The 22971-nt window shown below is 33.5% G+C and overlaps 3 protein-coding genes and 1 long non-coding RNA gene across 6 annotated transcripts; all 4 read left to right on the forward strand.

Annotated features, from left to right (window-relative positions):
• Positions 1–4424: 4424 nt before the first annotated feature.
• LOC105135598 (proline transporter 2-like) lies at positions 4425–8229 on the forward strand. The gene is made up of 7 exons (XM_011040591.1): positions 4425–4897; positions 5287–5511; positions 5627–5721; positions 6091–6280; positions 7093–7217; positions 7420–7635; positions 7721–8229. Exons 1-7 carry the CDS (start codon positions 4786–4788, stop codon positions 8096–8098), a joined length of 1341 nt encoding a protein of 446 aa, XP_011038893.1. The 5' UTR covers positions 4425–4785; the 3' UTR covers positions 8099–8229.
• A 3175-nt stretch (positions 8230–11404) lies between these two features.
• On the forward strand, positions 11405–14642 carry LOC105135671 (syntaxin-81-like). The gene is made up of 7 exons (XM_011040705.1): positions 11405–11728; positions 11837–11919; positions 12118–12223; positions 12658–12801; positions 13346–13600; positions 13705–13836; positions 14351–14642. Exons 1-7 carry the CDS (start codon positions 11651–11653, stop codon positions 14492–14494), a joined length of 942 nt encoding a protein of 313 aa, XP_011039007.1. The 5' UTR covers positions 11405–11650; the 3' UTR covers positions 14495–14642.
• Positions 14643–15580: 938 nt separating this feature from the next.
• On the forward strand, positions 15581–21610 carry LOC105135929 (uncharacterized). The gene is made up of 3 exons (XR_844282.1): positions 15581–15652; positions 15860–15861; positions 21600–21610. It is a non-coding gene; the product is annotated as an uncharacterized LOC105135929 (long non-coding RNA).
• LOC105135750 (60S ribosomal protein L35a-1-like) lies at positions 16175–18493 on the forward strand. 3 transcript variants are annotated; one of them, XM_011040813.1, is made up of 5 exons: positions 16175–16295; positions 16434–16469; positions 16931–17159; positions 17259–17301; positions 18193–18493. In XM_011040813.1, exons 1-4 carry the CDS (start codon positions 16264–16266, stop codon positions 17298–17300), a joined length of 339 nt encoding a protein of 112 aa, XP_011039115.1. In that variant the 5' UTR covers positions 16175–16263; the 3' UTR covers position 17301; positions 18193–18493. The 3 variants fall into 3 exon arrangements, with proteins under 3 accessions (XP_011039115.1, XP_011039265.1, XP_011039191.1); XM_011040963.1 differs by lacking the exon at positions 18193–18493 and adding an exon at positions 18033–18172; XM_011040889.1 differs by lacking the exon at positions 18193–18493 and having other exon boundaries at positions 16176–16295; positions 17259–17617.
• Positions 21611–22971: the final 1361 nt, after the last annotated feature.

Raw genomic sequence — 22971 nt, forward strand, 5'->3', positions numbered from 1 at the left:
TGTGTTGAAGAGATGCCAAAGCATAGATATGTGGCACTGATTTGATTTTACTTTTGGTATTTTAGTAATCATTTACTTTCCAGGCTGTTCTGATGCCCCTAACCACTTACTAGCAGTGCGGTATAAGATATTGTGCGGTGTTTATAATTCACACTTTTTTTTCTTTTTCTTTTTTAACATGCTTTTGCTAAAATATCAATCATACTATATGTTGTATGGAAACCCTGTTCAAGAACCTTGGACACTTGCTTTTCGGAAAAGAAATGGTCAAGACAAACCTTATTATAAAATAACAAAGCACTCAACGCCTCATTTATTGGCTCGGGCCGGGGTCTATCTTGGAGATACCGATGGTAGACCAGGAAAAATGCACCCACTTGCTTTTGATGCAATCATCGCAACCTTACAATGTGGCCTGTCGTTATTCCATAAAAAAAAAAATTGGATAACAAAGTGGTTATTGGCCTGTCGTTATTCCATAAAAAAAAAATCGGATAACAAATGTTTCTATGATTGATTTTTAAAATATTTTTTATTTAAAAATAATATATTTTTTATGTTTTTAAAATCATTTGTAATGTAACATATTAAAATATAAAAAAATAAAAAAATTTAATTTAAAATAATTTTTTTTAATTTTTTAAAGTAAATTCTTAAAATACAAAAACAATAATATCCTATGGTAATTACTATCTGGGCAGCTAATGAAAAATAATACGGCGAATTTATCTGGGTGAATTTATCTTGTTAGATAGTATAGTTATAGTTGTTTTTAAAATAAATTTTCATGTTAAAATATATATTAATGATATTTATTTATTTTTAAAAAATTATTTTTAATATTAATATATTAAAATAATAAAAAATTAAAAAAAATTAAATTTTTCTAAAAATATTTTTTAAATACAAAATATAACCAGCAATGTAGTCACCATGCATCGCGCTCTCTTATACGATGGGTTCAAGGGAGAATAATCTTAATCTAGCAACATGTATATAGGGAGTTATTTTTTGTCAACTCAGAGAACGAGGAAGATAGAGAGCCGTGAAGGCAATGAAAATTAATGCATCTAACATTTTCAATGAAAAAATCCAAATCCAAATGTGTGTGGGTGTATATATACCTTTCCTATTTTACTGGAACGGTTGAATTAATATTTTTTTAAATTATTTTTCTAAGAGTTTTAATGGTTATTTTTATGTATTAATATCAAAAATAAATTGTAAAAAATAAAAAATATATATTTTCAAATAAAAATTAAGTAAACAGTCCATGTTAATCATTGGTAACCATGACCGGATATTCTTTGGTATCATCATATCCTTTGAAAAAGGAGGCTAAAAACAGTCGCATATGAGAAATAGTTGCGAGTCCTTTGTAAAAAGGAGTTGCTCAAACATCGTCAAAAAGCAATCCATCAACATCTTTTATTTGATAATGGAAGGATTCTGGGATTAACATTGTTAAATAAGCCACAGCATTGCTAAGTACTATTTCTCTCTCTAATTAACACTGCAACCTGCGAATGATGTTTAGCATTTATTTTGTTTTGAAGGGATCACATACCAAGCAATCATGAAATTACCGTCCTGGGTATTTATTCTCATGAAAAATCTTCACGAAATCACTCTTCTTGCATTAATTTGGCACTGAGAAAGACAGTTTTGACAGAACTGCTGACTGGTGGATGTGAGCTGATAAATTGCGTGATTGCAAGTATAATTGTGAATATTTTTTATTTATAAAAATGTATTGATAATATTTTTAAAATTAGTATTGTTGAAAATAATTTAAAAATATAAAAAATATATTGATTTAAAATAAAAAATAAATATTTTAAAAATACAATGCCAAATAGATTTAAAATACATATTCATTTTTTCTTTGATATGTGGTCATTAGTTTGACTTTTTTTAATAATCACGAACCACACATCGTAAGTCCTGTTTTATAAATTTTGTTCAGGTATAAAAATTCAGTTCTGTAACGGTAAGAGTTGACCCGAGATTCCGTATCGATCTATCTATCTATAAAAAGAAATGGATGTTATCTTGGGAACGGAACGGAACGGAACGGAAGAAAAACTCTCCCCCGGTTGGTCCTTGTAACACTTTTCACCTTCTGTTTAGACCATCGATTGCATTCTCACCATTGCAATTGCTTTTCATTTCATTTTCTCTCAATTTGTTATTTCTTTCAAAGGAATACAATTGTTTCGAAGTAGAGAATTCAGATCCGAGTGCCCGTGGATCTTCCAATTCCATAAACCGGTGTGTTAAAAACAAGTGGTTTTTTCTTTAATTTTTTCCATCGACTATTCGCTTACTTGTCAAAACTAGAGATGTTAATTTCATCAACTTGGCCTGAATAGGTGTGTGTATTTTAGATTTAATAAATAATAGATAAAATATAAATATTATTAAATCCCATCTGAAACATGTCTTAAATTACCTCGAAATATATATTATATTATATTATATTATATTATACTATATAAATATAATTGTAAAATATTTAGATTTTTTTAATACTATATAATATATGTGTGTCTTAATATTGAACTAAAATTCATATATAAGAATAATATTTATCATTTTATATTTTAATATTCATACACACACACCTTAACTATTTTATTTTTTATTAATTAATAAATAATAGTAGATAATGAACATCCATTAAATACAAGAAATGTAATGAATTATTTTTAAATATTTAATTTTTTTATCTAATAAATAACAGGTATGAAATATATATCAAGAAATTCAACTTGTAAATATCCATTTTTATCCTGACGAGGACAATAATTTTTTTTTACTACAGTGAAGCAAAAGAAATGAAGATAAAAGATCAGCAAATTCTTTTTATTATCCTGTTGAGCGAAGCATCTTGCTCGAATGAATTAGTTGTATAGACTGAACAATTTCATCGAATTACCTTACCGAAAAATAAAGATCAGCAAGGTCCAAGGTCCATAGACAGAGAACTCAAAGAAATCATGGGCATTTCATGCACGTGTTTATTCCGTGGAAAAGAGGGCGCAAAAAACACGTTATTATCCTTCTTCAAGCCCTCATGTGCCGTATAAAGTATAAACTAGGAATAAAAGAACACGAAGAAAAGTACAGATTGAATATTCTAATTCTAATCCCAGCTAACACCCTCGGCACCAGATGTTCGTGTTCCTGTCACCTCGTACCGCATCCCCATGCTCCATGTGTTTTTTTTACCCGCTAATAACTATTGATTTTTATTTTTTTAATAAATGGGAAAATTCTCCTATATATTTTTAATGATTTTGACCACGAGTTTAGGATCAATTGTACCGAAAGGGAATCTAAAACTAGTCATATTTTACGCTTGTTAGAAGAAAAACATAGTAGTCGCCCTGTCTTCGTCAATATTTTATTTACCTTCTTTAATTATTCTCTGACGTGCCTTCGAACACCATAAATTAATTAGATCTCATGGGTTAAAACAAAAAAACATGTTTTTAATCTCCCTCGCGTGCATTAAAAGAGGAAAAATACCGATCTCTCTTGACATAAAATCCAAATCGACAAGGAACCCTAACATCACAATTCAAATTTGAGGACTGGTTTGAAAAAAAAAAAGAAAACCGCGGACATTCATTTTATGTTTACCGACGTGACATCGAGGGGCTGAGCACCGTCGTGTCTCTTCGATCCAATCTCCCCCTCCTTATTCTGCAGACATTTTTGAATTTTCTCAAATAGTGGTTACCTTTTTTTGAATACCATTAGCTATTGGTTTGACCTTTTCCTTCTCCGTCCTTGAATTTATTTTTTAAATATTTTTATTTAAAAATATATGAAAACATTTTTTTAAATATCAATAAATTAAAATAATTTAAAATTATAAAAAAATAATTTAAAATAAAAATAAATTAATTTTTTAAAACATAAAAACAAACATACTATTTAAAATTTTTTAAAACATAAAAACAAACATACGCTAAATAGAAGTACTCATCTTCCAACTACTTGCCACTACAGATCTTTGACTGAAAAAAATAATAATACAGGAACTTAATTAATATAAAACCTCGTTTATAATATTCCAATTTTCTAGTTATGTTTTTTCACGTCAAGAAAGACCATCCACAATTTGTTATTAACTTCTTTTGTATATAAAAAAAGACTCGAGAGAAATATTTAAATAAAATATCAATTATTGCGATGATTTTATTAAAAAAAATTATGATGCTAAGTAAACTTATAAAAAAAATATAAGAATTCTTTTATTTGTTAATTTTTTTCCTCGTTCTGTAATGCATCTCTCTCTCTCTCTCTCTCTTATTATAATTATTTAATAATTACAGCTTCGCTCATTGTAAAGTAACATTTAGTGTCTGAACAAAATTGTGAACAGGGCACCAGGTCTGTCTCCTATTAATCTTCAATGTCTTGTAGTGGCACGCAATTTGAAGGAAAAGATTCAAGCCATCCAAGCTGGCCAATCATGGGATCTTTTAACTGAACACAACCGCCACGGATCCAATACGAAAAGAGAAACAGCAGTAAAAATGAGCCTCTTTCATACCAACAATTTAGGACCAAAATTAAAGTCTCGCTTTACTGGCTGCGATTAACTCTCTGCCTCAAGATAGACAACTATAATTTCTATATATATAAATAGAAGGCAGATACTCATTCTACAATCCGGCTGTTACACACATTACAATTCAAGAGGCTGAGGACCAGCCGCTCTTGGTAGGAGGACAAGAGTCAAGAGACAATCATCGCCAAGAGCCAAGCTTTACAATGGAAGTGAATAATGGAGATGGAGTTGGGAATTCTAACATGTCTCGAAAAGTTATTGACGAGGAAAAGTCAACAGTTGTGATTCCTGAGACTGCCCATCAGATTAGCAGTGGTTTGTTCCCTTTTTCTTCTGGCATAATGAATCTGTCTTTTCCGTTTCTTGGGATTTTGTGTCTGGTTTTGTGTTTTTTTGGTATCTTCTATCGGTTAATATGAAAGCGGTTGTCTGAGTAAAAACATAACACGTCAGTTCGGTTTCGATTCCTTGGAATGTTAGTAAGGTTGTTACTTTTTTGAAAAAGAAATTCTGGGTTGGAAAGAGTTCTATGTTCTTAATGGTCTCTGATTGATTTGTAATTGGTATTTTCTTTTATGATACCCTTTTTTTCTGATTGATTTTTCAACGCATGGAAAATGGATTTTTGACGAGAGGGTGTTTCTTGTCCGAGTACTGAATTGTACTTTTCAGGTCGTTTGATCTTTCTGTGTTGTAATTTACAGATTCATGGTTTCAAGTTGGTTTTGTGCTCACCACCGGTATCAACAGTGCCTATGTATTGGGATATTCTGGTACCATTATGGTTCCCCTGGGTTGGATACCTGGAGTAATAGGTTTGATTATAGCCACTGCAATATCACTGTATGCAAATTCTCTTGTTGCCAAGCTCCATGAATTTGGTGGGAGGAGACATATCAGATACAGAGACCTCGCAGGCTTTATCTATGGTATGTGAAAAGGAAATGAATAAGGATCTATTATACATATATATTTTATTTTATTTAGTTATGTACATTAATTTATCACCACTTCCTTGTGTTTGATGGGGCCTCTTTGCTGCAGGCAGGAAAGCTTATTCTATTACCTGGGCATTGCAGTATGTTAATCTTTTTATGATTAACACTGGATACATCATTTTGGCTGGATCAGCCTTAAAGGTAACATTACTTTAGTCGTATTGGTTTCCTTGTCACTGCAAGATTAACATGTCTGGTCTGACTGGGAATCTTTTTTGCAGTTCATTATGTTCTTTTCGGGATGAAATTTTTTCTTCTACATGCTTTTGTCAATAAAGTTTGATTTCTCAGTTTTTCATTAAAAATTACGCATTTTGTCATCTTCGTTTCTTTTATATCAATGAATTAATCAATCATGAACAAGCTACAGCCTATAAGAGGAAAATTGATTTGAATTCTTCTTACTGGGTGTAACAAGTTCATTTGCATGATGATATGAGGTTACTTCCAGGTTTCTCTTTTCTATTTTTCCGGATTTCTTTTTTCTAATTCTATACATTTGCTATGCAGGCCTTGTATGTTCTTTTTAGCGATGACCAGGTCATGAAACTCCCATACTTCATTGCCATTTCTGGGTTTGTATGTGCCTTGTTTGGCATATCAATTCCCCACCTGTCAGCTCTCGGACTTTGGCTGGGAGTCTCCACGGTTCTCAGCCTGATATATATAGTTGTGGCTTTTGTGCTCTCTGTTAAAGATGGCAAGTTTACATGCGTGAATTTTTTGTGCCGTAGTATACTCTGTTGTTTGCATTTCATTCCAGTATTTCCATGTACTGTACTTCATGCACTTTTTCCCTTTTAGTATCTTACTGTGTTGAATAAACGAAGATTCCATAAAGGGGATATTGCAAACCTTCGTGCTGAGTCCGTAACTGCAATATATTTTCAAGCAAGATGGAAAATACATCCTTTGCACAAAGCAATTCCTTATGTAGTGAACCAAATGTGTAAATGTGAAATATATATGATCCCCGCTTTTCTTCTTTGGGACATCCACAGTTCTTTGACTGTTCTCTTTGCAACCAACTGGTAAATGACTGGTCATAACTGCTTTTCCTTTGATGCTGTATGCTGTCTGACATGCACAGAAATAGTAAATTTGACACACAGCGGTCTTAAATGCTTTTCTTTTAACGGTGTACGCTGTCTGACATGCACATCAATAGTAGATTTGACACACAGTTCGATATAATCCTTGATTTTCATTGAACTCGACTGTGCATTTTGTTTTTGTATGATTTTGACTGCTGTTTTCATACTGTATGCTGTCCCTGGATCGTCAGAATTAACAACGTATAGATCATATTGCTTCCTGGAGTTTTTTCTGCCATTTTTTTAATTTCATTTTCCTTCAGTTTTTTTACTACTTTGTTTCCTGTCATATTTGCTTGCTACTTGGAATTTGAGTTCGACAGTAATTTACATAATTTTTTCCTGTTTTGCTAATTTTTCTAGCCCTGGCCATTGTTTTTCTAGTTCTGAATTTGCGTTAATATCTATGCTATTGTAGGAATTGAAGCACCATCCAGGGATTACAACATTCCAGGAACAACAACAAGCAAAATCTTTACAACAATTGGAGCATCTGCTAATCTGGTTTTTGCATTTAATACAGGAATGCTTCCAGAGATACAGGTAGGCGAGGGATTGGGAGTGTTCTTTTGCCCCATCTAAATAAAATAAAAATGAAGTCATGTAATTGTGGTCTGGGAATTTATGCATTTTTATTGAGGCGCCAGTTGACGGTAGTATTTTTCACGGGATGTAGGCTATGGATGGTTATTTCTGCTTCTGCCTTCAAAACTTATCATGTCTTTTGTTGATTAATTTGCAACAGGCAACAATAAAACGGCCCGTTGTCAGTAACATGATGAAAGCACTTTACTTCCAATTCACGGCTGGAGTGTTACCAATGTATGCAGTGACATTCATTGGATATTGGGCTTATGGAAGTTCAACATCAACCTATTTGCTTAGCAGCGTCAATGGTCCGGTTTGGGTGAAGGCATTGGCCAACATATCTGCATTCCTGCAAACAGTCATTGCTTTGCATGTAAATGATTCAAGACTTGTGCTTTCTGAAAACCTCTTTTATCATTTTGTTGACTGCTGCGCTAACTTACACATGCTTCTTGTAGATATTCGCAAGCCCAATGTATGAGTATTTGGATACGAAGTTTGGGATTAAAGGAAGTCCATTTGCAATTCGCAACTTGTCGTTTAGGATCGGTGTAAGAGGTAGCTACCTAACTATAAACACACTGGTGGCTGCTCTTCTGCCCTTCCTTGGAGATTTTATGAGCCTTACTGGCGCCATCAGCACCTTTCCACTGACATTTATTCTTGCTAACCACATGTACCTAAAAGCAAAGCATAACAAATTGACTTCTCTACAAAAGCTTTGGCATTGGCTCAATGTTTGTTTCTTTGGCCTCATGTCAATTGCAGCAGCAGTTTCAGCTCTGAGGCTTATTGCTGTAGATTCCAAAACATACAGTGTATTTGCAGATATATAGGGAAGACTGGAATCTACTTGATTTAGACCTCGTCCCCATTGGTTTTTTTTAGCATTCGCCTTTTTTTTTTGTATTTTTCTTAGTTATGTGAATCTATTTTCTGCAATCAGTAAAGCTTCACATCTTCATCCGGACAAGTGTTTTTCTTTAACTGCAACTGTCGAGAAAGAAAATGCAGATGAAATCAACTGCTCATAAACTGGTTGAGTAAAGAAAAAAAAAAAGTGCCCTGGAAGTCTCTCATTATGTTCAAATATATTGTGGGGGGCGAGCTGTGAGCATAGCTTCAAAATACTCCGTGCATAGCTGCCTCCATAATAAAGGAAACGGTAAGTTTCCACTGAGCCAATTCTCTGCTTAAAAACGCAGGAGAATGGTTGTCTGATCAGATATATGATAGTCCGATTATATCCAGAAGCATTACAATAACCTGGAAGAACTCATTATTCCAATTGATATTCTGATAGAGTCTGCAAAAATTAGATGCCAGCATATACTGATAGCTAAAACAGTTATCCAACACAGTTCAACTGGATGTAGTAACTAGCTCGGTTAAATCAACTAAACGATTTTCTGGCCTGGACTTGTGCTCTCCATCACAGTATAGCCCGGAGGTTGTAGAATCCTATAGTGGAGAGTGGGAGCTCGATAATTTGATGGGAAACAAGAAGAGATGAAAAGAGTGCTTTCTTTCCTCTAGTTTCATGAAAATTTTTGGGCAAGCATCAGACTTAGCTTATTAATATCAGCATTAACCACAAAAAAGGGACCAGCATCGCTATTTCAATATCTGGTTGCATGCAGAATCACATCAAGCCACTCAGCTCACTGGTGAAATGAACACCAAATGTTCCTAAGAACCATAAGGTCGAGTCCTGATTATTACACACAAACATAACTAGTGTAGAATACATCCACTCCACCATTAGTAGAATTGTTCATCGCATTACCATACATATCGAGGGATGAACGAAAAACATTATTACCATATCAAATCATGAAGAATAATTAGGTTGATAACAAAAATTAATAGTGCCATAGAAGGTTAGTTGCTTTTGAAACTTGTCGAAACAATACAAACACAAATTATAAAATTGAGCAAAATCGACGCCATTTTCATCCCATCTCGTCGTGGTTTTTTAAGCAACAGAAAGAACCTTAAAATCACCAATTGTGATAAAGGATATTCCAGAATAAGCGTGTCTTGGATAGTCTGAGTCACATGCCTCCTCAGCCTTTCTAAAATAAAATATTGTTTACAATCCTATTAGCCAAACTCCATGAATGCTGCTGCCACAGAAAAGAAAGGGAACTCAATTAATCACACAAAAATAGCTATAAACAAAAATCCATAGCATGGATTCAAGTTCAAATGAAAACTCCTGAACTCTGTGTTAATTAAGAGAGAGAGAGAGAGCAGGATAAGAAGCAATGAAAGAGAAGGTATCAAGTGAAGCTGAAGGAACGTATAGGTCTCCCACCAAAGAACTTTAAGCATTCACTACATTTTTTTGTTAAAGGAATCCTTCTCAAAACTAGTCACCTTATGAGTTGAAGCAACAAAAATCAAAGACTAGACAACAACCAATGTATGCGCAAAGCAAAGGAACATGTGGGTTTCATCTTCAATCAATACAAGATTGGAGAAGAGAGACATCACATCCAGTCGTCTTACTGTAATATTTGATATCAATTTTTCCTTTGGCAGCTCCAGTATAAAGTCGATCCAAAGGTACAACATGTTGTTCTCTTCCCAACTGACTAATTTTAAGGGAAAGAAAATCGTTTCAAGTACTATTTGCTATCCTCATCCACAAACTTCTATGATCCTTGTTACTGATTTGACACACTGTGTAAGCGTAGATCACAAAATGACCCATGACTTCCGTTTTGTCTTTTAAAAGGGAAGGAAAGAGAAATGAAAACCATTCCCTGCCGTAACACAATCGAACCCTTATTCTACATGAGACCCTATCTAAACAGTTGAATCTTTCAGATCATACATACAATGATTAAAGTATACTAGTGACAAAGGCCACAAAGGCCACCAATCCCAAGTTTCTACCTCATCTCTCACCAAATCCATGTCACCACAACAGCATCATAATGAAAGAACTCAGTTTCTATCCATTTTACGTTTAACAAAAAGTCCAAATCAATGGTAAGGCCTAACCGTTATGAAAAGGGCATCGTTACTTGACAAAAAACAAATCTAACCATACAATCTATACCAGCAATCACACATAGAAACAACCATATACATACGGTTTTAACTTACCTCAGCGGCATCATCCAGACACCAGCTTTACAAAGATGCAAATGGAATTGAGTATTACAAGTGGAACTCTCATATATTGGGTCGCATAAATGAGACCTATAAGCTGCCCTTTCAAAGACTTTGTTCGACCTACAGAGAATTCAGAGAAGCTCCATCCTCTAGGTGCAAGAAAACGATCTTCGTTTAATATTGCAAATGCATTTGCAAGGAGCAGAAATCCCTCCAATAACGTCCACAAACCCATTTCCTACATTATCAAGAAAAACCTAGTTAACTACACAAAACCCAAATTTCGTGTTCCAAGAATCAACAAAATTCCAAATAATGAAGAGGGAAAAGGTACACAATCAAGCGGCAACCAGCAATTGTCACAGACAAGGTAACCTTATGCGTGTAAAAATGGGATTTATCACTCTATCAACCCTGTGCTAGCCTATAAATCGTGAACATGAATCTCAGTTATCTACGTTTTGTTTTGATCAAAAGATATAAAAATGTGCAAGTTATAAAAATGTGATCATTAATTTCAAATCATAGAAACTGCTTTAAAATAATGAAATTCATAGAGAAAAATTCATAAAGAGAATCTGAGGCATTGAACACGAAATAATACAATGCCATCGTTGGCAACATAAATAAATGTAATTTTTTTTTTCAAAATGTCGCGAATTAAAGAGGGCTAGCCAACAGATCAAACAGAGAATACCAAAACGATGACAACAAAATATAAAAGAACGGAACTTCAGTGAACAGAAGAGTAAAATGCTTAATTTGTACTTGTAAAATAACCTGTAAAGGCAAAGCTGCTTCTTTGATACTTGAATTGCTTAGCCACAATAAGAGCGTTGAGGTTGAAGCCTCTTGTTTTGTCAAGCAATTTTGAAAATTGAGATTTATCAAGGGCACGTTTGGTTTTTGTCATGAAATGATTATACACGACAACGGGCTGTAAATTTGATGGGCCGTTTAATTTTTTTATTTTGATGGACCTAACCACGTCTATTCATTAAAAAATTAGAAAAGAAAGAGAAACGTTACGTTCTTGGCCTCTCTCTTTTGAGTCTAGATTTTTTCTGGGTCCAATTCTCCTCTCTCGCGATCTCCCTCCTCTCGTATTCGAAACAATTCTGCAACTTCAACTTAATCATAGTTAAATTCCTTTTCACTGACACTGTCTGGAGTCTTTCGATTCGGTTCGATCCAGTTCGCCCATTTATGCTTGATTTTTTTTCTGGTTTTCGAAGGTAATTTAATGGTGATGGTATAAAGATAGTATGGCGAAAATTAGAGATAGAACAGAGGATTTTAAAGATGCATTGAGGCACAGTGCTATATCTTTAGGTTACAATGAGGTAAAAATTTTAATTTTTCTTTTATTATTTTATTCATTTGCTTCTTCAAATTACAGTTTCCTTCTTATATCAATGGTGCTGAATTTAGAGTTGGTTGCTTTTTGACAGTCGAGATTGGCAGCTATTATGGCGTCTTTTATTATTCATAAACCACGGCAAAGATCACCGTTTACTATAGCTGCTCTTAAAACGGTATGTTTGATGCTGCCACTCTGCTCGACACTGCTTGTTTACGCTAACATTGTTTTTTATTTTATTTATTTTAGGCTGAAGTTTCGAGTTTTTTTGTTGTTTTTTAAACAAAAGGAGCATTTTGGGATGCACATACAAGTTATATATGACTGGCTGGCTGACTCTTTTTTTGGTTGGTTCATTTGGTGTATGTATTATCTTGAAAGCATTGGAGCATTAGAACAATTTATGTTGAAGCATAGGAAGGATTATGCTGATCTGCATCGTACCACTGAACAGGAGAGGGATAGTATTGAACAAGAGGTAAGTTGTGGGGTATTATAGTCTGTCGGGTCAATGTCTCTTAAATAGTTGGAGACAGTGTAGAAATAATCCATCTTTCAATTAGCTGTGCTTGATAGAGAAAGTAAATGTTAGTATTATTTCTGTTATTGGTTTTTCATCGGGTGTTGTTTTTAACTAGCTTATCTTGTTTTGATGCCTGGAAGTTAAGCATTGGCCTTCCATATGGTAATAGCTCAATGAACCTTGCTGTGATAGACACCTAGGTTTAATTGTATGTCTTAATGAACTATTTATTGTCTCTTCTATTCTGTTGGAGGGATCACAAATTCCATGCATGTTCATTAAAGCAGCAATTTAAAATAACTTGGATTGTCCTTCTGGCCATCTGATCTTCTTTATCTCTATATGGGACTATTTTTCCTGAGCATTTTCTGTAACAACAATTTCTGCAGGTTACTGCATTTATTAAAGCATGCAAAGAACAAATTGATATTCTCAAGAATAGCATAAACGATGAAGCAGCAAACACAAAGGGGTGGCTTGGCATCAAGGCTCATACCTCCAACGCTGATACTATAGCACACAAACATGGGGTGGTATGGTTATTCTCTTCTTTAGTTTTAACCGAGCTTATTCATTGCATGCTAAATTTGTCTGGGGATAAAATACTCAGCTTGCTGGAACAGTATCCTTCCTTGACTGAATCACCTTTCTCTCTTCCTAATCTCCATGGTATAGATTGTGATTGAAGTTTGTTATTTAATATAGATCTATTCTTCTAAACATGTAGCATAGTACGAATATTAAATCAATTAGGGACCTTGGAACTCTAATTGTAAATTGTCACAATTCTCAGTTGTATTAGATATTATAACTACAAACAGTGTTTTGATGCTTCATGCAAGTATTGTGATGCAAACCCTTTCTGTTGCTATCACAGTGGTGGTGGAGAGAGAGTCAGTTGTCTTTGTCTAGTCTTAATACAAATTTCATTCTTTGTAGATTCAGGATTTGCTAATAACTTCACTTTCTGTATTGAAATCCCAGCATAGGATTCACTTTTTTCTTTTGGGCTGAAATGAAATTTAAGGCATTGTTTTGCCGAATTAATTCGCCATGCTGCTGCTTTTAAATTTGCAGGTTTTGATTTTAAGTGAGAAACTTCATTCTGTCACTGCACGGTTTGATCAGCTAAGAGCTATACGCTTCCAAGATGCTATTAATAAAAGGATACCGAGAAGAAAACTTAACCAGGCTGCAAATACACATACAAATACAACTACTGTTGATTCCTCTAAAACAAACAATTTAGAATTCAGTGAACCTGATGACATTCAGCCAGAGTCTCTTAGAGTGCAGCAGCAGGTGTTGGATGATGAGACTCGTGCCCTGCAGGTTATAAGAATATCTATTGATGAGCTTCTCACAACCTTTTCCAGTATGGGATTCTTCAATTGTTCAGATGGGTCTTTGAGGTTGATACAATTTGAGCTATGCAGGTGGAATTGACTAGTCTTCTAGAAGCAGTTCAAGAAACCGAAACTAAGATGCTAGAAATGTCTGCATTGAATCATCTAATGTCAACGCATGTTCTGCAACAAGCACAACAAATAGAGCTTCTGTATGAGCAGGTCAGCATGTCTAGCTTGAACACTTACATTTCTTTGAACCTTCTATATCTTTGGATGGAAAATTAATGTGTATGTGAGGCTGCATGGTTGGGTTCTGTCAAGTAAAAATCTGCTTTGAATGTTAGTTCTAGCCTGCATCACGAAGAATAAACTGCAAGCAGAATGCTCCTTTGCATTTTAAACTCTGAGAGCAAAAAAGAAATATCCTATGACGTTCTTGTTCATATCTCTTTTATACCCGATTGCATTCGGATTGTATTATCTAAGCTTATAGTATATCAATTAATTTCTGGGCTAGTGGGTAAATTTAGTGCAGTGCTTTGGGTACAACAGAGCCTCTGCATCCAAAAAAAAAAAAAAAGTAGAGGAGGAAGAGGGAGGAGGAAAAAGGAGGAACAAAATTGCCTGTGTCTTTGGTCTTCCTGTTGAGCTGATAATCATTTTAAGTTTTTTTTTTTTTTTGGCTCTTTGTTTCGTAATCCATTCTCACACCGTTCTTTGCGTTGTCCTGAAGGCAGTTGAAGCTACAAAGAACGTAGAGCTTGGAAACAAAGAGTTGTCGCAGGCAGTACAGCGGAATAGCAGTAGCAGGACTTTTCTCTTGCTTTTCCTTTTTGTTCTTACTTTTTCAATCCTCTTTCTGGATTGGTATAGTTGAATTTCTGATATTACGTGGACTGTTGCGAGTACAATTTTCCTTGTAAATTTGATTGCGGGATGGGAAAAATTGTAGATTTATTATCAACATTTGAGCAAATTGAGTTTTGAGCTGTTGAAATAAAAAACCTCTCCGTCTTACGCTGAAACAGAGACATGCGTTTGTAGACCTAGAAGAATTTGTTGTGCAACCATTCATTTTCATTGAAGCTAGATTTTTCGACTTAGGAAATCTCATCTGGCAAATCAACAAAATTCCTTCATATTTTCAGTGACCTGTAACTGCCTTGGCCATATACCATCATAGATGGAACAAAAACACCACTCTCGACAGCTACAATATAGTCTGGCTGGTTTTGGTAGTCTATAACTGGCTTCAATTCTTCTTCCTTTACCAGAGAGAACTGAGTGTATATATTTAGGTACTTAGCTATGAGTGATTTAATTTTGTCATGACCATAATTTTTCCCTGCAGCTAAAGTACATCCCATTGCGTCAAGAAACACTGGAACTAATCTCTGTTGTAGTCATGAGGCAAAACCCTTCAAATCACTGCTTTGTGCCTTTGATAATTTTGTTCTCCAGTATGCTACACTATGTGTTCCTTTTAACTCCTTATTCTCGGTTTCTGTAAGAATGTGATGGCAACCTGTAAAAGCCAGCACGTCTTTGTCATATCTGCAATTGGTGCTGCTTAGTTAGCAAGATCTAGCGAAGTTATCGTTTCATGTTATTTTTTCCAGGTACCTCAAGGGAAGAGCTATGAACAGTCGACCATCATTCTTGAGTCTATAGACCAACTTATAGCTTTTCAATCTCTTCTGTAAATCCTAGTTCTTCATGCATTGCACGACAACGAAGTCTTTGGATTGCAAGGCTGTTACCATTGCTAGCAAGGCGAGAATCTGACTGTGTAGAGCTGCTGATCACATTATGTTTTTTTTTTTTACTTGGAAAGGAGTAACATTTCTATAACAATCAGACTGTACAGAATAACCACTCAAATTAAAAATTCAAAAGCTTGATTTTTTTTATTTTTCCTTTGGTTCAATCCATCGTTGGAATGAGCATCGTTAATGCCATAGCAAAAAATGCTAATTTCATCGGCTCTAGCATCAAATTAACGCAACATCTGCGAGGAGAACGGATATTAGCATCCGTTCTTTGTCGTTGTGGCATGCTGCTGAGGTATAATGTGACATCATGGATTATAGTGTGGTTGTTTTTTTAAAATTTATTTTTGATCACATTACATTAAAATAATCTAAAAACTTAAAAACAATAATTTAAAATAAAAAATATTAAAATTTTACAAAAACACTTTTCAACCATTTAAAAAAAAAAAACCGTACTTAGCTTTGTTTAGCAGTTTTGCCGATAATTGTTGTTACCATCATTTGTTTATTTCTAGGATCCTGAAATTGGGATGCTATCCAACCGTGATGGGTTTCATGAGAGCCCAAAAATAAATTATAAGGACGTCTCGCCGAAAGATTAGGAGCATCAGGAACTGATAATTTCCACGGACCAGAAGGCCTAATATATACATATAAAAAAAAAGCACAGCTGACACAAACGTATTTCTTGAAGAAAATTAACATGGGCCTTGGGCCCAAATAAAAGCCTACTCTTATCATAAGAACATCCTCCGAACTCTCCTTCCTCTATATAAAGACACTGAAGAACTAGAATCTAGGGTTTTCTGGTATACGCGGAGCCGCAACGAAGTGTGAGCCGCTTTATGCGAGGGAGTTTGGACGGCGAATTGAAATGGTGAAGGGACGCCAAGGAGAGCGAGTCAGGTCTGCGATCTATAATCGCACGCCCTTCCTTATACGCAAATGTTTATAGGATAAAAGTATTCCGTATTCATTTTTTAAGAATTTGCAGATTTAAGCTAATAATTACGTTCGTGACGATTCTTCTGTTTCTCTTTTTAGGCTTTATGTACGGGGAACAGTCTTGGGTTATAAGAGGTAATAACCGAAACTTGACTTTAGTACTCTGGCTTTAATCTGCTAATTTGTATTTTATGATTGTTTTTGGTTACATAGAACATTGAATGAGAAAAATAAGAAATTAGGGTATTTGAATCACGGGTTAGGTTCTGTAGAGGCTATTGTGTGTGATTCTGTTGTGCTAATTGAATTTTAGCTTCCTTTTTATATCTATAGTAAATGCTTTTCATCAAAAGCAAATGCTCTATTAAATAGTTGCTAGAGAATTTTGTTTTTGTTAAAAAAACAAGTTTTACTTTTTTTATTAATGAACTATATTTAATTGATTAATTAGTGCAACTAATATAGTGGATTTACTTCTAGTAATTTGATTCTTTTGTGTGAGCTTCGGAAAATGAATAGTATGTGACAAGAAATGAAACAGAGTGTGGACATGCTGTGTGGATTAGTTTGGAGATTAAAATATTTTTTTGTTGCAGGTCGAAGTCCAACCAATATCCCAACACATCACTGATCCAGATCGAGGGTGTCAACACAAAAGAAGAGGTTGCATGGTATGCTGGGAAGCGTATGGCATACATCTACAAGGCCAAGGTGAAAAGGGATGGATCCCATTACCGCTGCATTTGGGGCAAGGTCACCAGGCCCCATGGTAACAGTGGTGTAGTGAGAGCCAAGTTCAAATCCAATCTGCCTCCAAAGTCAATGGTATTGTTAAAAAATAATGATAAACAAAGATATTATTATTGGCGTGCCATAGTTTCTGCCTATTTGGCTTTGTCTAATTAATTTTTGGTTTATTTGCAGGGAGCTCGAGTACGGGTTTTCATGTATCCCAGCAATATCTGAGGTACAGTTATCTGAGGAACACTTTGCCCTATGATCATTGCCAATAGCTCATTTATGTGTTGCTTCCTACTTCTAGTGCTTTCTTTATGTAGGATTGTTTATGGTTGTAATAGAACTGCATTCCTGCCCTGACCTTGTCACTTTAATTTGAATTTTTTGAATTTTGCCTCTATAAGATCAGGATCTAATGTGTAAGTTTGGTGGACTATTTTTTGTGGTAGAACATAGACTACTTTGATTGTCTTGTGGGATTGTAATCTGTGGGAAATGATTGTGATGATTTTGGTAAATGGTTACTGTTGATGTATGTTTATTTTCTACTAATTTTAAAGTCATGTATTGCAAATGGTTTCTTCTGGAAGCTGGATGCGTGGTGAATCTTCAAATGGTTTCTTCTGGAAGCTGGATGCGAGGTGGATTACAATTTTTTACAAAATGAAGGGGAGCCTTTATTTTTACTCAAACTGCCAAGATGTTGTTTTTGTCCAAATTGGTCTGTAAACCATGCTTTACTATTGCATGCATGAATCAATATTATAAAATAAAAGCGCTGTGACTGTTTCTTTCAGTTTGTAATTTAACTATCACTTTCCTGACCTATATTAATCTCTACTTTTCAAAAAACCAATTGCCATCTTTTTAGGTTACAGTTGTCACTGTAATACTGACAAAGCTTGGTGTATGCGATTGTTTTGGATAGTTTAACATCGTGTTTACTTCATGGCTAATCAGGTTTGGATAATAGAAGTGTGTTTTAACCCATCCACCCTATGTGATTCCTTTCTCTGTCATCGCGACCACAATTTTCAGTGCCTGATTTTGTTTTTGGAGCGTTGTGCTGGAGACTTATCTTTGACTTTGTTTATGATACTGTTGTTTTTTACTCTTGCAGTTACTCAGGGTTTTTGTAGCTGGCAGAGAGGATTTTTGTAGTTAATTAATCAGGGACTTTTGTATTAGTCGGTGTTTTCCACCAATTTGTTCTTCATTTGGTTGAGTGATCACCTTTTCTTTAATTTAAACTTCTCTTTAATTTAAACAAGTTTTTTTTTATTTTTCCTTAATTTAAACAAGTTTTTTATATGAATTCATCTGTCTTTGAAATATTGAGTGTCTTGTATACAACTTATTTGTGGGGATTTTCCATAATTTCCACTGGATTGCCAAGATGAAGTTAATTCTTGATTTTTTTAGTTTTTCTTTTAGAGGAGTCTGGGTTTTTTTCCGACCAGGGTGTGTCAAGGTTGGTCTTCCTATTGACCTTATTATGTATTTAGCATCTGGGCGATTACGGAATTTTTGCGATCCTTATCCGAGTTCATTTCCTGCCTGTAGCCGAAGGTACACTGTTGTTGTCTTCAGGTTTTGTGCTGGATGATGCTTGCATCTGAAATAAACAGATTGCTTACGCAGCATGCCCGCCTGCTAAGTGTTTGTTGGCCCGCAAAATGCAAACCTTGATCCTAAAAGGTGTTGGTGGGAGTTTTGAGTCCGGGCAGTATAATTAGATCAGTGAACCTCGGAGAGACCAATATTTTATGAATGGTGGCTGTTGTGCCTGTTACGGAATGCAGTCCATGTTTGCTTTTCAATAGAATTAGATCAGTGAACCTGGGACAGCCACCAATCTGTTGTGCATTTAGGCACGTCTGGAACAAGGTGAAAATTTTAATTTACAAAAATTTTATCTGTTGTGCATTTAGGCACGTCTGGAACGTGGTGAAAATTATAATTTACAAAAATTTAAATTTTTTTATATATTTTAGATTATTATGATGTATAGGTATTAAAAATAATTTTTTAAAAAATAAAAAAAATAATTTTAATATATTTTAACATGAAAAGTATTTTAAAAATAATTATAATTAGACAGACGGTAAGCAATGGAAGGGATGGTTCATCTTGTGTTTTTAACTGTAGTTTAAAAAAACAAATTTGTTTTTGTTTTAAATTATTTTTGTGTTCTTATTTTAAAAATAACTTTTAAAAATATTTATTTTAAAATGGTTTTTGTTTGAAAGGTATTAAAATAATAATGTTTTTAGTTTTTAAAAATTTATTTTTTATTACATCATATTAAAAAAAAAAAAAAAAAGAGAGAGAGAGGGGGGGGGAAGAAGAAGCACGGGGACTAGCTATTTGATGTTTTTCAGCCGCATGTGCATGTATGATCTTATCCTGTCGTTCCTCTTTCATCATCTTTAACGCAAATCACTTATTGCCACATCATTGCGAGGACTGTGAAGGGGAGTTGTTGCATGTTTTTGGTATTGTGACGGGGTGAATTCTCGTGCTTGAGGTCATGCTGGAGCAGTTTTATTTGGACTAATGGCTCTGACAATCCCAATGAACGTGAATGGTAGTGGGTGACATGTTGGGAACATGGTATTTTTAAAATTTTTAATTTTTTTAGTTAAATTATTTTGATATGTTAATTTTAAAAAAATTAAAAAAATATTATTTAAATATATTTTTAAATAAAAAATATTTTTAATTATAACATTTATTGTAGTTGAGTTGAGTTGAGGTGAAAATCATATTTTTAAAAAATCAAAAAAAAATTGATATAAATAGTTTTTTTATATTTTTTAAATGTTAATTTCAAAAATTATTTTAATATATTTAATATTAAAAAAAAACCCCACTCCAAAACATACCCCACGTCGAAACATATTTAAGTGTTCATAATATAAAACCTATACTTGGGGTATCTAAGAATGATGCAGTTAGTACACTGACACAATGACACCGTCTCCTTAAATGTACCGTGGTCATGCTCTCTGCCTGTTAAGGATACAGCCTCTACTATTCATGTATTAAACCCTTTATTATATATTTATATTCTATATTTGTTGTGTCGAGTCATACTTAATCTGATGATGAGGACCCACCTCTTCTTTCTTTTTTTTTGACTTCTAGAGCTGGACGAAGTCACAAGCTGTTAATACGAGGGCCCATCTTATGTCTGCAGCATGCTAGAGTTAGAAATTCACAAATTGTTTAAAATTGAGTTGAACAATGGACCTCCTAGCAGTGTTGTCGAAATCTGACTGACCAGCTTATCCAATCAAAAACCAGATGACTAGCACTTGAGGTATTACTCTAGCTGTGGTAGGGATTACCAGCTTATCCAATCAAAAACCAGATGATTAGCACTTGAGGTATTACTCTAGTAGGGACTTCTTTTCTTTTTTTGCATTCGGGTTCGAGTTTTATTATGCTTATTTTTATGATATGTTATATGTTTATTAGATTTACAGAATATTTAGTAAATCATGGAATTGATCATGGTGTACATATAAACTAACTCAAATATCCATGTAAATTATATATAAAAAAAAACCAGATAATTAGGCCATTTAGCCAAACTGGGTTGATGTTAGAGATCGAAACTTAATCAAAACAGATCAAATTTAGCCAAACTAGGTAAAACTTAGCCAGTTTACAAGTGGGTCAAGCATTAATCCGTTTATTAATAAAATGAGAGAAGAAAGAATAATTCAACTGGTGCGTTTAGCATTGACCCAGTTATTAAACAAATAGTAATTGTAAATTAACACTTGATCTTGGTATCTGTACTTTTACAAATCATGCATTCTTTATTTCATCGTTTTTTGTTTATACTTCATTGTTGCAAGATTTATATTATACTATAATATTAATCGACCTAGCCGTCAGAGATTTACTAATTGGACCGGTGATTTGGAGCTTGACCGGATTGTTGTTCGATTCGGGTTTGATAACATTCGCTGGTGGTATCAATCACAAAATCTTAGGTGCCCAAACCAACCAAAAGGCAGTGACGATAGTTATCTAATCAGCGAAATGTCAAGTTAGATTGTAGAAAGTAGAAAACGACGACGATGAGCCCACGAGTCTATGATAATCAGTTAACGTCCCCGCATTCTACACATCTCCATGCAGAAGTTGTTAATCAATAAATGTTCAACGAAATCAAAATTCCAAGACACGATATGACAATTTCAGCTGAGAATTTCGGAATGAAAAATCCTCTGCCCACAAGCCCAGAATGATTAATTTTTCAAGGGCCAGAAAACGGATGGCTTGTGACCTGTATTCACTCTGCAGTCAAGAATTCGAGTTTAAGCCTTCGTTTGTTTCTTTTCTTTTCTTTTTTTTTCGCAGAAAGCTTATAGATTTCAGGTAATAAATGCTTCCGTTTCCCTCTGTTACATTTTCCTTTTGTCCTGGGACTCTACGCCAGGGGGGTGAACTTGGGCTACAAGAGGTAATAAAGCCTCCCTTGTACCGTGGCTTTAGTTTCTTTATTTATTTGAGTTTTCTAGATTGTGTTTGGTGTTCGAGAAAGTTGAACAGGGAAGAGAGAAATAAGGTGACTTGAAACATGGGTTAGGCTGTTTAGAGGCTCTTGCATTGGATTTATTGTACTATTTGCAATATTAGATCAACTTTGGAATGTAGGCAACCGTGGTAATTGATACTTACTGGAGAATGACTATAATTTAGATAAGATACTGTTTGTTATTGTATTTTAAAAGTATTTTTAAAAAAATTAATTTTATTTATTTATTTTAAATTAATTTTAAATTAATTTTATTTAATTATTTTAATATGTTGATGTTAAAAATAATTTTTAAAAATATAAAAAAAATTATTTTGATATATTTTAAAGTAAAAAACATTTTAAAAAATAATTATTACCACTTCCAAATACATTGAAAAAAGTATTAAGATTAGAAAATGAATATTGTTTTTCACCGAAAATGAAATGGAGTATTAGTTCTCTTAGGTTTAGTCTCAAGATCCAAGGTTTTTGAATTTTAAATTTTTAAATATAATTATTTATATTATAAATATAATTATTTTTATTATAAAAAATATTGATATAAAAAATATTATTATTTGTTTTATAGATATTATTATTTTTGTTATAATTAATATTATAAATATTATAAATATTATTATTTGTATTATAAATATTATTATAGTTAAAATTATTAACATAATACTTATTAAATTTGAAAAAATATTATTAATGTTGAAAATGAATTTCATTTGAAGGGTAGAATTAAAAATTATTATTATCATCATCACCATCATTATTCATTTGAAGGGTAAAATTAAAAATTATCATCACCATCATCATTAATATTATTGCTATTAAAAAAACTATAAATTTAATTTGAAAGGAATAAAAGCTATAAGAATTTAAGTCATTCGAGTTTATTATTATTATAAATATTATTATATTCATTGATATTATTAAATTTAAAATAAATATTATTACTATAAAAAATATAGAATTGATTTTAAGGATAAAATTAATTATTGTTATTATTATTATTAACTTAGATCAAGCATCCCCTTCCACACCCAAAAAAACTTGGATCTAGAAATGGTACATCGTCCAAATTACTTAAGTATGGCAAGAGCACAAATCCAAATTTTCTAGGTTTTGTAGCTTCGCTTGACTCAAGATTATGTATCATATATAAGGATTCAATTCTTATAGGTCCTTCATTAGGATCCAATTCTCCTGAATCTTATATTAGGATCCACGACTAATGAGTCATGCATTTGAACCTAATTTAATAGAGTCTTGTATCAAAATCCAATTCTCTTGGGTGTGGTGTGAAGACCCAAAGCTAATGAGTTCTGCTTTAAGATCCATTTCTCTTGAATTCAGCAT

This window comes from Populus euphratica, unplaced genomic scaffold, assembly GCF_000495115.2.
Source record: "Populus euphratica unplaced genomic scaffold, PopEup_1.0 scaffold1.1, whole genome shotgun sequence".
NCBI classification, from domain to species: domain Eukaryota; kingdom Viridiplantae; phylum Streptophyta; class Magnoliopsida; order Malpighiales; family Salicaceae; genus Populus; species Populus euphratica.